Below are 15,754 nucleotides of genomic sequence, written 5' to 3'. Positions count from 1 at the left end.
TTTGAGAATAAGATGTGAGGTGCTCCTTCTGCCACTGGGAGTGCAGATTATTGTTTTCACAGCCACTCCTGATTTGGGATATAAGTGATGGTTGGCAGGCAACTTAAATGCCACAACTTTCTTTTTTCACTAAGCCTTGCCCTAGTTTTTATAAAATTTTTACTAGATTTCAAAGTTCTGCAAAAATTGATTATGACAGTATTTGCCACCTTATTAATTACTCTTTTTAGAAGGTTGGTAGACTAGAGTTTTCTACTCTGTAAAAACCTCTGATATGGATGATGATGTGCTATTCACCAGAAGTAAGGAAATTGGGAGGGAGGGAGTTGATTTATGGATATTTTATTTGAACATGGTATTTGTATTTGAGGTGCTGATGATAAAATTTGTAGATGTCTAGTGACAATTGGAATTGTAGTGTTTGATTTCTCAAAAGCTTAGAGCTACAAAGAGACCTTAGAACCTTCTATACAGAAGTTACAAAGAATGGAAAGTGTATGATTTCCTTGAAGTGAAGGGGAAGTCCAAGCATGGCATCTTAGGAAACATTTTCAGATAAGGGATCATTTCACTTACTCATTCCACAAATACTCACTTTGTTCCTACTACTACTGTCAGTACTGGTAAGCACTGGAGATAAAAGGTAATAAGATCCAGTTTTCTGCTCTCAAGAAGCTCATTCTCTTAGTAAGGAGATAGACAAGTAAACAAATAGAATGCAGTTTTATAACAAGATTAAGAGGAGCTTAGACAAAGACACACAAGAATATTTAAACAAGTCAGTAGGGAAAACAGGAGAAGTTAAAGGAGAACATAATGGAGAAAGTAATCAGATATTGGTTGCTGCATAGAGTTTGAAAAGACTTAGGACTCTAAAGGATACTGATTGGCACTGAGGAGATGACATACTTTCATAAGAATAGTTTAAATTGAGTAGTTTTGATGCGGAGATAGGTGATCATATTAAAAGGAGTTAGGAGTGAGGAAAAAGTTGAAGGAAAAAGGGAAGACAACTTTTTAAATAATGGCATATTTTAAAGGGAGTAGTGGAGGTAAAGTAACTTTATTTTAGAGTAGAAGTCATCTGAGTGTTGATTTTAGAAAATAGAAGAGATTGAGTAAAAAGGAAACAAGGATGGCCAAGAGGCAACAAAGACAGTAATGAGAACCTAAAAGAATAGAAACTTAGGTGAAAAAAGAAGAAAGTAACAAGAAAGTTTTGAGAGAAAGTATTTGAGAAATTTTACCTAGGAGTAGTTTTCTTGGTAAAAGGGCACAAAATCACATGCTCGGAAATGAGTGGTGGTGCCCTGCTCGGGTGCTCGGTTGCTTGTAGTGTCGTCCTGTGCTCGGAAAGGTTGCAGGTTCAGTCCCTGGTCAGGGCACCTATAGGACACAGCCAGTCAGCGCTTCTCTCACATCAGTGCTTCTCTTCTCCCTCTGCTCCGCTCCCTAAAAGCAATAAACATACCCTTGACTGAGGATTAAAATTAAATAAAAAATAAAAACAAATGAGCAGTGGTGAAAATGCTTGCCTAGTGATGATATTTCATACATCTGTGATGATATTAGCATTTGATGATTTTTTTCTTGTCTTTCAACAAGTATATATTAAACATCTATTGTGAGATGCTTAGGATTATATACACGAACAAACTAAATAAAAATCCCATCCCTTGTTGAGTTTAAATGTGAATGGAGTGAGGGAGGCAAACAAATAATTTATTATTTTTAAATAAACATGAAATAAATAGAGCACCCTGGGTCTTGGAAGTAAGAAAGCAAATGAGAATATTACCTAGACAAAACTATAATTTTATATTGCATATATCAAGTTGTAAGTTACTTTTATTTCTATACAGCTAATTATAAAATCTAGATTTAAAAAATAAGATGGGTTTGGTGGACCTTTTATGTACTTGGATTATAGATATGAGGGAAATGATTTATTTACATTTAAGAGGAAATTTGTTAGATTAGTACAACTTTATAATTATGCAGTTATTTCAGGGCTTTTGACAAGAAAAAAAGATGAGAAGGTGAACCGTCAAGTAATAACTGCAGTTAAGTGGTTGGTTGTAAAAATAATTGGTAAAGGGGGTGGGCAAAAGGTAAAAATTTCTAGTTATAATATAAACTAGTCATGAGAATGAAAGGAGGGGGGAAAGGAGGAGAAAGAGAAATCTATTTAAGTTTAAGGCTTAAAAGAACTAGGGTTGAAGATTTTTTATAAATAATAAATTGGGGTTTTTTTTTTAGGTTATCATTGTATTCCCTTCTCATTACTTTTCTTTTTTCAATCTGAACAGGTATTGGGAAAGTCAAAAGAAAACCCAGTGTGCCAGATTCTGCGTCTCCCGCTGATGATAGCTCTGTTGACCTAGGGGAACGTCTCTATGACCTCAACATGCCTGCATATGTGAAATTTAACTACATGGCAGAGAGAGAGGATGAATTATCATTGATAAAAGGGACAAAGGTGATCGTCATGGAGAAATGCAGTGATGGGTGGTGGCGTGGTAGCTACAATGGACAAGTTGGATGGTTCCCTTCAAATTATGTAACTGAGGAAGGTGACAGTCCTTTGGGTGACCATGTGGGTTCTCTGTCAGAGAAATTAGCCGCAGTCGTCAATAACCTAAATACTGGGCAAGTGTTGCATGTGGTACAAGCTCTTTACCCATTCAGCTCATCCAATGATGAAGAACTTAATTTTGAGAAAGGAGATGTAATGGATGTTATTGAAAAACCTGAAAATGACCCTGAGTGGTGGAAATGCAGGAAGATCAATGGAATGGTTGGTCTGGTGCCAAAAAACTATGTTACCATTATGCAGAATAATCCTTTAACCTCAGGTTTGGAACCATCGCCTCCACAATGTGATTATATTAGGCCTTCACTCACTGGAAAGTTTGCTGGCCATCCTTGGTATTATGGGAAGGTCACCAGGCATCAAGCAGAAATGGCATTAAATGAAAGAGGGCACGAAGGTGATTTCCTCATTCGCGATAGTGAGTCTTCGGTAAGTTGGTTTTCATGTGGAAATGGAAATAAAGCTCTGGGTATTGAAACAATAAACAGAAAATTGGACAGGTTAGTGGCTTCCCTATACATGTTCTGAAGCTAAAGTCAGTGTTCATTCCAACTTTATTTTGAATAAAATATAACGCTCACAGTGATACTAAACTGGATTATTTGGCCTTGTCTAGTTCTATTGGTTTTTCATTCCTGAAATATTTTATGTTGCATTAAACTGAAAAATGGGGAAATACAACATTGGCTTCTTCACTGAGAGTAGAACAGTTCAATAGACAAAACTGGGAAAACATTTCTTGAATTATATATCAGATGCACTGTCATTCATATAATAAAGGGAATTTTTTAATTTTAGAAGTTGACATTTAATGTCTTCATAAATTGCTTGTTTCAAAGTTGGAATACACATTTATGTACCTAGAAACCTTTTTTAAAAACATTCACAGTATTTAAAATGCATTTGGGATAAAAGTTAAATTTATTCTAATACTAATAAAACAGTAAAACTATAAAACCATAAAAAGTTAGTAAGAAAATAGTTACATGGACTCTTTAGATACTGTATAGAATATTAGAATTTGATGTTATTCATTTCCCTTAAAAAGTAGTCCTTATTTTTTCTTGATAAAGGTTACCACTGTGTTTTTATCTTTCAAATCATGATTAGTATTGGCTTTGTGTGTAACTGTACAAAAGTGAATGTGTGGTACAAAAGGTTGAAAGAAAGAAGAAACTTTGGGGGCGTGTGTGTGTTTGTGTGAGTGAGCAATGGAGGGAAGAGAGAGAAGATGTAGATTCACTGAGCTGCCAATGTGAGGTTCAGGAAATGGGGCCTGTGCATGCATATAACACCCCAGGAAGAGCAGGTGGTTGATGATAGGGAAGAGGAGCACTGTAGTTCCCTCTGTCTCTCCACCCTGTTACTTGTTTACTTTTTTTTTGGTCTCATTTAGGCATTTGAGTTTATGACCTCTCATAAGTTTACATTATTTCACATTTTTGTGTCTTTCATCTTTGAGAATTCAGAATATTATCTCAGCTACCCTGTAAGACAGCTGTTGGTTACTAATTGAAAAGGGATGATGTCTTCCATTTTCTTATGTGTTTCTCTAGTGGTGTGACGGGAGAGAAGATAATAATAGCTCTAGATGTGCTTCAGATGTTAAACTAAAGGATTTGCTGTGGTGTTGGGTAGAACGTGTTAGTTAAGAGACTTTGGAGTCTGACTGGATTTGAATCCTGACCGTTAACTAGATGGATGATCTTGGATACTTTAGCTTCTCTTGGCCTGTATTTCCCATCTTTAAAATGAGCTTGTTATCAGGCATAAATAATTTAACATACAGTGCCTAGTACTTAGTGTTTACATTCTAGCTATTATTAGTTTAATATAAAAATGCTAATAGATGCCTTTCAAAGTGTTTACCCTACGTGTTTTTTTTTTCTTTTTTAGCCAAATGATTTCTCAGTATCACTAAAAGCACAAGGGAAAAACAAGCATTTTAAAGTCCAGCTAAAAGAAACTGTCTACTGCATTGGGCAGCGTAAATTCAGCACCATGGAAGAACTTGTAGAACATTACAAAAAAGCCCCAATTTTTACAAGTGAACAAGGAGAAAAATTATATCTTATCAAGCATTTATCATGATACTGCTGATCAGAAGTGACTGTTGCACAGCTCTAATTCGTCATGTTACTGAAGACTGAAAAAATGTCAGTACAATCATGCTTGATTGGATATTGCTGTTTCTAACTCTACATGAGAATTGACTACAATACATAAGTATTTTTATTATAACTCAGCCCATACATATATATATATATACTACATATGCAACCCATCCGCATAAGCAATTCCTTTTCCTTGGTCTTCTGTGTTATCATTTTCTTTGCTGTTTTTCATTTTGCTTCTAATATTAAGGTTTTATATCTTGAGAAAATGATGCAGATCGAAAGTCTTTATATGGAAGAATTTCTTATATTGCCTTTTCTTTATTTCCTTGTAAGGATACCCTATTAGTCACTTCCTCAATGGTTTCTCTTCATGTAAAATTATATCAATATATGGCATATGCTAAAATAAATTTCTTGGAGAGTGTTAATCTTTTTTGTGACTAAATAGCAATAATAAATGGAAAATTAGAAATTATTTTCATGTATTTGTCACAAGCCATTATAAATATCAATCAGGTATGTTGTGTCTGCCATTATTTTTAAAAATTCATTCATTGTCTTCACTGTAATGCAAAACAAATGGGACATAGCTTATATGTACAAGACAAAGACATATATCTTGTACAATTTGAATTTACAACTGTTAGAAACAAAAATATCTACATTTCTAAGAATTGTTTTATTCTTGGTCCTTCTTTCTCATTTAGTTATTCAAGAGAACAAAAAAGCAGTGTTCAAACCGTAAATGGAGGCTCTAGTGTTATTTTTTCCTCATGTTATATTACCAAAGCATCTTATATTAAAATACATCTGTGTCAGTGTAAAAAGAAGCTATAGCCAATTTGGGGGAAGTAGGAGGCAATGAGATACTTGATCTCCTCAAACCCCATCCAAAAACATCAGTAATTATCGGGCATAGTATTTCTACTATTTAAATTTCCTTCTTTCAGCTTTGAGTTTTGTTGACTGGGACTCTAAAATTATTATATACCTGAGGAAGAGATCAGATGTGCTCATAGTTAGAGAAAAGTATTTTTTAAATTTTACTTTTGCAAGTGCTTCTGTTACATTTTTATTTAGCAAGCAGAAGTTTGTGCATGTAAACGAGAAGCTACTATAGAGTCTTGAATCTACATCTGCAGGTCACAGAAGAAAACCATTGTATTTTATGATCACAGACTTTTCCTCCATTATTCTACAGATTTAAATTTAAGCAACCTTCAGTATATTAATTTAAAATATTTACCAAAACCACAAAACTTTTAAACAGAAGTCATGTATTTTGAAAAATTTCCCAGGAAAGCCTAAGCAGATGAATGTTTCTATTCTTAATATGTTATAAGCAGATATTTAATACACCAGAACTACAGATGTTAAAGTTGAAGTCACCCAATTCATGAAGTTTTGGGGTTTTTTAATTTGTTTTATTTTAAATGGTTTCCTTTTAATTCTCTAAATCTTAAAATCATTTTAAAAAACTTAATGTTGCCACTGGGTGGCAGACCTGGCCTCTCCCACTGAGCAACAGAAGGCAGCTGATGTAAGACATTGATGTACAGTTTTTTTCATCTTCATTACATCTGCTTTTAAAGCCCTTAAATTTCTATAAATTTCTATTTCTATATCTTTCTCAGTCCCCCTTTGTTTTTTTTTTTATTTTTTAAAATTACAGTGTACATTAAATATTTTGTATTATTTTCAGGTGTATAGCATAGTGGTTAGACATCAGTCCCCCTTTAAGATGGTTGGTAATTAGTAGGTAAGTTTAATGGAAATAAAAGTCATGTATGCTTATCTTATTTTGCTATAAAAATCACTTGAATATAAATTGAAGAAAACTTTTTAAGTGGTTTTGAAGTGATTAGATAGTAAACATTTTTTTATTTAACTTTAAACATTCAATGAAGACTTCTTTCTCCATTGCTTTTTTATCCAATCTTATTTTTTTAAAGGACCAATTAATACTTAGTATCACAGATATGAACCATTTATAGCAAACCCCATTGAGCTGATGACAAAAATTTTGAGAAGGTAGCTAGAAGAGTAGCATTGGAAGCAGAATGCATATTTCTGTGCCATAATTAGAATAAATAACTAGAGTTCCCAGATAGTCCATGTGTACCCGTGATAACTACTGTATGTTCTTATTATGGTGTGAAAACCTCACTAGAAACTACTTAATTTTGTATTTTGACATTTTATCCAATTTTTAAAAGTCTTAAACCAGTCCTTACACTAATGGCTGGTTTTATAAGCATGAATTTTACTTGAAGCAATTTTCATAAGATAGAACAACCTTAGAAAATATCTGCATAGCAGGAATTATATTAGAAACCAGATTTGCTTATTCCCCACCTGGTACACCAAGTATCATGACACATTCCCATCAGTTGCAGCTTGTTTTCAGACTAGAGAGCTCTAGGAAGGACAGTGTTACAAAAATTCTCGTCCACCTATGAGGAAGTGCTTAGGTATCAATTTAAACACAGATAGCACACATAACCCTGCCCAGCCCACTTCCACAAATAACTTCTCCAAAATCTTGGAAGAAGGAAGGTTTTCAAAACTTTGTATGAACTAAGTAAGTAAAAGCTGTTGTTGGCTGTGTCTGTTAGTTGATTGTGAAACATCTGACATACCACACATTTCACTGTATGCAGTTAACACAGGCACCTGGCACTGTTAAAGATGGTATATGGCAGATAAGTCACTAAACAGAATAGGAAGGCTAGGTGCAGTCCATTATCATTGCTGGAAGAATAAAGGCCTAGCAGATGAGCAACTTGGGTTAGAATAACCTCAAAATACAGTAAATAAAAAATTAAAAGGTCATCCTTAAATGGCATATAAATTATTTCCAGCATTAATGCAGTAGTTCTTTTAAACACACTGATTACATTATTACACTTGTCCCAGTTTTTCCTCATTTGTCCCCCTCTACCTGGTATACCCTTCCTTCCAGCAATCCCCTCCTTCTTAGTTCATGTCCATGGGTGGTGTATATGAGTTTTTTGGCTTCTCCATTTCCTATACTGTAATAACATCCCCCTATCTATTCTGTACTTACCAGTTAAGCTTCTTTCTTAATCCCTGCACCTTTCCCCCATTCTCTCCCTCTCCAGGTGATAACCCTCTAAATGATCTCCATATCAGTGGTTCTGTTTCTGTTCTGCTGGTTTGCGCAGTTTTTTTAGAGTCAGTTGTTGGTAGTTGTGAATTTGTTGCCGTTTTAGTGGTCATAGTTTTGATCTTGAAGGAACAGCATTTCATGTAATAATGTCTTAGTGATGATGAACTACTTTAGCTTTACTTTGGGAAGCACTTTACGTGTCCTTCCATTCTAAGTGAAAGCTTTGATGGATAGAGTAATCTAGGTTGTAGGTCCTTGCTTTTCCTCACTTTAAATACTTCTTGCCAGTCCCTTATGCCCTGCAAAGTTTCTTTTGAGCAACCAGCTGACAGTCTTATGGGTACTTTTCCTGTAGATAACTCTGCTTTTCTCTTGCTGCTTTCATTCTTAATCTTTAACCTTTGACATTTTAATTATGACGTGTCTTGGTGTGGACCCTCTTTGGGTCCAACTTGTTTTGGATTCTCTGTGCTTCCTGGACTTTTATGTCTGTTTCCTTTGCCAAATTAGGGAAGTTTCCTTTAATTTTTTCAAATAAGTTTTCAATTTCTTGCTCTTGCTCTTCTCCTGGCATCCCTATGATTTGGTTGTTGGTATGTTTGTAGATGTCTCAGAGGGTCCTTACACTAGCCTTGCTTTTTTCCATCCTTTTTTTCCTCTTGCTGTTCTGGTTGAATGCTTATTTCTTCCTTATGTCCCAAGTCATTGATTTGAGTCTTGGCTTCCTCCCCTTCGCTGTTGTTTCTCTGTAGATTTTTCTTTATTTCATTTAATGTAACCTTCATTTTTTTCCTTTATGTTTTTGCCATACCCAATCAGTATGTTCTTTGAGCATCCTGATTACCAGTGTTTTGAACTCTGCATCTGATAGGTGGGTCATCTCCATTTTGTTTAGTTCTTTTTCTAGGGTTTTGTTCTGTTCTTTCATTTGCGCCATGTTTCTTTGTTTCCTCAATTTGGCAGCCTCCCTCTGTTTGTTCCTGTGTATTGGGTAAAGTTGCTTTGACTCCTTGTCTTAGTAGTATGGCCTGTTGTAGAAAAGGCACCTGTAAATTCGGTGGGGCAGAGCCTTAGGTAATCGCCAGGGCTGGTCAACCTGCTTCACCACTTTGTGGTTCTGTGTTGGGGGGAGGGCTGTAAAGGGGGCGACAGTGCTGCTGCTTGGTTTTGAGAGGTTTGCTTGGCACTCGCCCCATTTCCTGTCACTTCACCTACTTCCCGTATGCAACTGGTGCCATTCCAGCTGTTGCCCTGGTGGTGAATCCTAGAGTGGGTGGATTTGTGTACATTCAAAGACCTTGTAGGCCCTTTAAGTGGAGTCGCCTGAAAATCTGACATTTTCTTCTGCTGCCACAACCCCCACTGGTTTTTACAGCCAGAAGTTATGGGGCTAGGCTCACTTGCTCCCAAGGTATTCCTACTAATTTTTATCCAACGCATGTGAATGTGGGACTACCTGTGCCCATTCTGCAACCACCTCTGCACGCCACACCATGTCTCCTTGCCTCTCCACCCATCTCTGCTCTTCCCACCCATCTGGATGAATATGACTTCTTTAAATCCTTGGTTGTCAGACTTCCATACAGTTAGATTTTCTGACAGTTCTGAGTGTTGTTTTTGAGGTTTAGTTGTAGTTCCTCTGGTTGTGTGAGGAGGTGCAGCAGGTCTATCTACACCTCCATCTTGACCGGAAATCCTGCTGTCTAATCCAGAGATTGCAAAGAAGCAGGCTACTGCTGTCTACAGGTACCTTTGTGAGAATAAGAAAAGGCATCTCTTCCTCTCAGGCAAGCCCAGCCTCTTTTCTTATTGAGAAGTCTGAATTTACATTGTATATTCTCAGTCTTCCCCACTCCATCTTGGCTAGGTTACCCTGTTCAGGGTACAACAAAATAGTTCTACCACAGAGTGCTTTAAAAAAGTCATTGTTAACATTTGAGAATTGGGGCATATCACATCAAATACAGAGTTCTGGTTTCCCCTGAAGAATGAGTAGCTGACAATACTGAATTCCCACAAGGCTATTATCATATAGAACTTATGGATGGTCCCCTTATTTTTACCAGTACAGGTGGGTGAAAAAATCAATGTAAGAAAAGCTTCCCAATTCTTATTCTTCTACTTCACATCTCCAAATGCAGTTACTGTTGCTCTCTTTTACCAATAACATGGAGAGTTTGGTTTGGAATCTGGAAACTACCATTTATCACAAACACTTCAAATGCAGTGTCCAAATCAATAAATTAGAAATGCAGCATTATTGCATGCTTAAACTTTTCCACTTTAATATTTTGCTACAATATAAGGGGGTACTTTGTAATTTTGTGTTTATATAGATCTTTTAACTTTCCAAATGGCTAAAGGACATTTGATCTATTACATAGGTGGCATCCTAATATTATGCTCTCAACAGCATGCAGTAAACTCTAAAAAATGCCACATCATTGCTTCTGGGGGAATCCATTATTTGATTTCTGTTGCAAGGCAAGATAGGAAGTTCCCCTCTTCTGATGAGCTTGTTTAGCAAGTTTACATGATTCAACTCTGTCATCTAAACACTAATAGGCCAGCATACTATGCGTATTATACACCCTAATTTCTTGCTGTTACATAATCTAAACCAAGTGACCAAGGAGCCAAAATACGTGTTTCTAGTTACTAACAAGGTGTTCTTTGAGCTGAAAGTATACACAGTTTGCTGAGACTTGTTTGTTCGGTGGGTAGCACCTAAATTGGGTTTGGTGAAGTTTTGAAAGAGCAGGAGTTTTTCAGTTATCATTGGCCATATTCACACAGGTAAGTGTTTTAAACTATAGTGTTTGAGAATATGTTTGCCAGCCTGAGCACTTTCATTATATAAAATATTTCAGAATTGGCCTGATGCCTGCAGTGGCTTAACAAACATTTAATTTACCAATTCGACTGGCAAATGTTTAAATGTTTCCACCCAAATGACTTTTTTAAGCTTTTTTTTGTTTAATCCTCACCCAAGGACATTTATTTCACTGCTTTGAGAGAGAGAGAAACATTGATTGGTTGCCTCCCACACATGACCCAACCAGGGATCAAACCTGCAACCTTTTGGAGCATGGGACAACACTCCAGCCAACTGAGCCACACTGGCCAGGGTTTAACAGCTCACAGGAAAGTTGGTCTCACTATTTTGAAATAATGTGGCAAATTTTATTTGTATTTGTAACTACAGAAGACATAAAAGACAACTCAATTTTTTCATGTTTCCTTGTATCTCATGTACTGGTAATGACTTTCAAAAAGGAAAACAACCATAAATCAACTGCATGTCTTTTCTAGGAGCAACTAATGCCAAACAAACTACTTGTTTTGATATCTTTTCTAGATTATAGCTAAAGGGATGTTATAGAAAAATAACTGATTTCATTAGGGTATATGCTAATTGCTTGGTGTCGTGATGAAAAAGTATTTGAACTGTTTGTATGATTATGTGTCTGTATTTAGATAGATTTTGGAGATATTTGTCTAGCATCCAACCATCCAACCAATTCACCTAAAATGCATGATTGCTCAGGTGACAAACTCTTCTAACTTAGTAATATGATCATAAAAATATACAGAGTGTCCAAAAGCTGCCATAAAACTTAGATTTCTAGTGATGTAATGCCTAATGGAGAAGTGCTTTGAAAAAAAAAAAACAGAGCAGGTCTAGGGGGTTGGAGAGTGATAGTCGGGGTGTTAATTTATACAAAATGAGCAAAAGAGGCCTCTGATGAAATTGACCTTTAAGCATATTGTGCCCTCCAGGTGAGAGAATCACTAATGACTAGGATTGAGCCACCAGTTGAGTGAATAGAGCAACCAACCCAAGTCATTTGAAAATTGTGTTAAGATCTTCACTATTACACAGCATTATTTCTGATTTTCAAATTTTAAAATTGAATAAAATGGTATTTGTTTTACTTAAATGTGGAAATTTTAATTACAACAGGCTGTTCTGAATAAAGCCTGATTTTGTGTCTTAAGAATTGTTGGAGAATGTTCATAGGAAAAAAATAGTCATGATTAAAGGAAAGAAGACAGTTTGACAGACTTAGGGGATTTGTTTGATCATACCCTAAGGAAAAGAATGTAAGGGAGGTTAAATTCCTAATGCTCTACACTGGCAGCAGGACAGTAAACTAGGGAGGAAATGGAAAAACAAGTATATTCAGAGGAATTATAAAAAGGCTACAAGAACCCTGAAAAGTAAAGCTTGACAGTGTGTGGAGCAAACTCAGTGGAAGCAGGAGTTAGAAGAATCTAAGATACAGGGAATTCCATCGCTTTAAATACTCTATGTAACAAAAAATATATAATTGAGACAGTGGGTTACAACTAAATATGTTTACCAAGATATACTTACAAATCTTGGTAAAGGGTCCAGACTGTTCTGTGCTAAGCAGGGCAAAGAAGGTTTTTTGGAACAGAGTGATTGACAACGTAAGTAGGCTGTGCCAGGACCTAGCCTGCACTTGTACAACTCTTAAGAGTGATTGCTTCAAATTTGTGCCCTAGCGTTTTCGTTGCTTCATTCCAGTCCTGGCCCTACGAGGTTCGGAGGGCTTTTACTTGCATCAGTCTCCTTATCCTTCTCTACTGTCTTTTTCCCGCTTCACAAAAACCTTGCATTTTGCTTTTCCTTCCATAATTAAATATAAAATATTTAAGTGGCAAATAATGTAATAGGGAAAAAAATCTCTTTTTCTAGACTGTACCTGCTTATGAAGGGAAATAGTTTCATTTTTCCAGGAGTTCGTTTTCAGAATAAATGATCTTTCAACTCTGGAAGGCAGTGGAAATGAACCTGAGAAGTGCAGGCAATGAGTTAGAGGATAGTTTGGTTCTGGCATGTTTCATAAACAACTGGAGATCACAACTAGCTGATGAGAAGGTATAACAAGAGAAGTACCTCAAAGACAGGAGAGACATGAGATCACAGTTGGGGATTCCAGACAAGGATACAGGCCAGCAGGTGAGGCACACCCTCCAGAAGTGCTCATTCAATGGCATGGCCCATGCAGGGTTGGATGGTCTGAGTGCCTTGTCCTGAACTTGTCCTGAGAAGAACTGTCATTCAAAAGCTGTGGCAGGCATATAACATTACCCCCCAGTGTCCCTGAGGAGGTGTGCAGAGCCCAAGACAGACTTTCCTTGGCAGTGGCTTGTGAAGAATTGCCTGGCTATCCTGCCCAGTCAGCATGGCAGTGCTGAGCAGGGGCATCTTGACAGGGACACGTGCCCAGGTAGGGAGCTGTCTAAAAACCTCCAGGTTTGGTGATCAATGCTCATTCCCCCACAGCATAGCTAAATGAGCCTTGTTCTCCCATTGTCTGTTTACTTACCTTTTCTTCTTCAGTTGGTATTCCCTTCAACTTTTCCATCCTTGGCCCTTACTCATGTTATTCTCCTATCTGGAATGCTGAACTGTGAATGCATCTCTCCCACCCAAATCTAAACTGGTACATCCTTGAAACTCCATAACAAGGCCTGTTTGTTCTCCAAAGCCTTTGCTTATCTCGATCACTCCTTTTGTGCCCTCAGACACATTGTAAGCACTCCTTTGGTGCTAATGTTACAGAGCTCCAGCTTATGCAGTTCTGAAACAGTTGGGGGGTCTGATTGTCCACTGCCAAGAAGCGTGACTCCCAATGCCAGAGTTTAGTGAAAAGGAAAGGAAGTATTTATTTAAAAGTTACACAGGTTTAGAATAATGGAGAATTCTGCCGTTAAGTTCCACTCCCTTTAAAGTGCCCACAAACACACGGTCCTGCCACCCTTTGCCAAACCAGACCAGTTTCAGAATATGCCAGTCAGAAATACCATCTTTGAGAAAAACAAGTCCATGGCTCACCATTCCTGGTCACAGTTCTGCATTCAGGCATTTGCCATTAATCTATTGCTTTGTTCTCCAGCTCTTAATCCAAAATTGCATGGCACCTTCTTACACACCAGACTTCATGACAGGCTAGTGGGGGACCCTACTTGGCAGACCCACTACTCCTTCCTGAGGGATCTCTCATGGCTGCCATGCCTAGTATAAATTCTGATCCAGAGCTTCCAGCCTGACCCCATTTTCAACTCCTCCCACAGTGGGTCACATCTGCCAGTTCTTCGTACAGTTCACACTTTCTCGGCAGCCATTATGACTCTGGGCAGGTGTGGCCCTGTGATGCACGTGAGCTACCTTCCTGCTTCTGTGCATTATAATGGGAACTGCCCCCTAGCTTCACACGGGTGCTGTAAACCCTTTCCCGCCTCCCACTTCCTCCTCCCTCACCCCCATACCAAGGCAACATCACTAGTCAGTGTTGCCCATCTCCCTGGCCCTGAGCACCACAGCTTTTTAACATAACTATTAAGTTGGCCAAGTTGCCATAGATGTGCAGAGTACTTCTCAATGGCCATCCTCTGCTTCCCCCATCCCCCAAGCCAGGGTTCACAGGGTCCTCTAGCCCAACACCCTGTTACACTAATTGGGAGGCAGTAAGGTGAGTGCAAAGAACTTGGTACTGGGCAGACCTCAGCTGGAATTTTGACTTCCATCTTGATAGATCTGATATACAGTAAATCCATTTCTCTGAGATGTATGTCCTCATCTGAAAAGCTGGGAATCAAATCTTACCTTGCAAGTCTGTTGTATAAAATATGGAAATGCATATAATCCCAGAAAACCTTTAGGGAAATTCCTTGCACATAGCAGATACCCAGTACACATTGGTTTTTATGGTTAGCTTTTAATCTGTGGAAACTGGGCAGAATTGCATTTAGGAGAGAGGAATCAGGAAACCAGGACTGGGAGAGCAAAAGTAAGATGGGGACAGATGTTGATGCCAGCATGTATGAAGCACTACAAGTTGGGGTGTGTTGAGACCCGATGTCTGGGGGAGCCAGGATTAGACACCAGGCGAGCAGTGAGAAACTGTACAAGCAGCTGGTGACCAGAGGTCATGGCACAAATACGGCCACTGACTCAACAATGCTGGAATCAAGAAGAGCATGCAGGCAGTGTTCTTTTTTTATTGTTTACCCTATTACAGCTGTCCCCACTTTTCCCCCCTTTGCCCACCTCCACCCAGCCCCAACCCCACCTCAGGCCATCACCACACCGTTGTCCATGGGTCATAGTGTAGTAGAGATACCGCCAACATTTGCTGTGTGCTTACTTTGCCAGGTTCTGTTCCGAGTGTACCATTCATTTAGTTCTCACAACAGCCCTGTGAATTAAGTACTGTTATAACTGTCTCCAATTTATAGATGAGGACACTAAAACAGATGGTTTAAATGACTTGTCTTAAAAACACACTCATGCACAACTAGTAAGTGTGGCAGAGCCTGGATGCCAACCTGAACAGGGGCTCAGGGGCCCACGATTTTAACTACTACCCTCTAGTAGTTATCTCCAACTGGAAGTGTCACAGGTAACCAGGTTCTTGGTGATCAGGACAAAGACTTGAGCCAAACACCCAGAGTTTATAGCAGAGAACATGGGAGCAGGCCAACTCCAAGCAGAGATTGACCTCATGGGCTGGAGGGACTCTATTCTTACAAGGCTGGTTTTTGCAGGCTTTTACTGTGCATGTACAAGTAGCTGTATTACTTCAAAGCTACTGCACATGTGGTCTCCCATGGTTTTCCTGGATTGGCCGCCTGGGAAGAGGGTCCCATAATGTTACCTAGTTGACGCCCCCTTCTCCTGGGGTCCCCCTGTACTAGGTTCACCTTTCCCTTCACCAGAGAATTATAGCTGTCCATGTTAATAGGGATTGGTGAAAAGGAAAGGAATTATTTATTCAAGTTATACAGACTTAGGAGTAATGACTTAATATCTTCATCAAAATCCCAAAGTCCCTTAAAACACCCACAAACACACACAGTCCTTCTTTCCCCCTTTGCCCAGTC

At 38.1% G+C, this 15,754-nt stretch overlaps 1 protein-coding gene across 4 annotated transcripts in view; it reads left to right on the top strand.

Annotated features, from left to right (window-relative positions):
- Nucleotides 1–5,138, top strand: part of NCK1 (NCK adaptor protein 1) — an 85,150-nt gene extending 80,012 nt beyond the window's left edge. For all 4 annotated transcript variants that reach the window (XM_053669224.1, XM_053669223.1, XM_053669225.1 and 1 more), the window contains 2 exons: nucleotides 2,310–3,022; nucleotides 4,490–5,138. In XM_053669224.1, coding sequence (XP_053525199.1) covers nucleotides 2,310–3,022; nucleotides 4,490–4,684 — 908 coding nt within the window. In that variant the 3' untranslated portion in view covers nucleotides 4,685–5,138. The remainder of the gene's footprint in view (nucleotides 1–2,309; nucleotides 3,023–4,489) is intronic.
- Nucleotides 5,139–15,754: the final 10,616 nt, after the last annotated feature.

This window comes from Artibeus jamaicensis, unplaced genomic scaffold, assembly GCF_021234435.1.
Source record: "Artibeus jamaicensis isolate MK-2021 breed Jamaican fruit bat unplaced genomic scaffold, CSHL_Jam_final contig_519, whole genome shotgun sequence".
Lineage (NCBI taxonomy): Eukaryota > Metazoa > Chordata > Mammalia > Chiroptera > Phyllostomidae > Artibeus > Artibeus jamaicensis.
The sequence above is the reverse complement of the archived record's forward strand: the minus strand, read 5'-3'. Positions and strand labels throughout refer to the sequence as shown.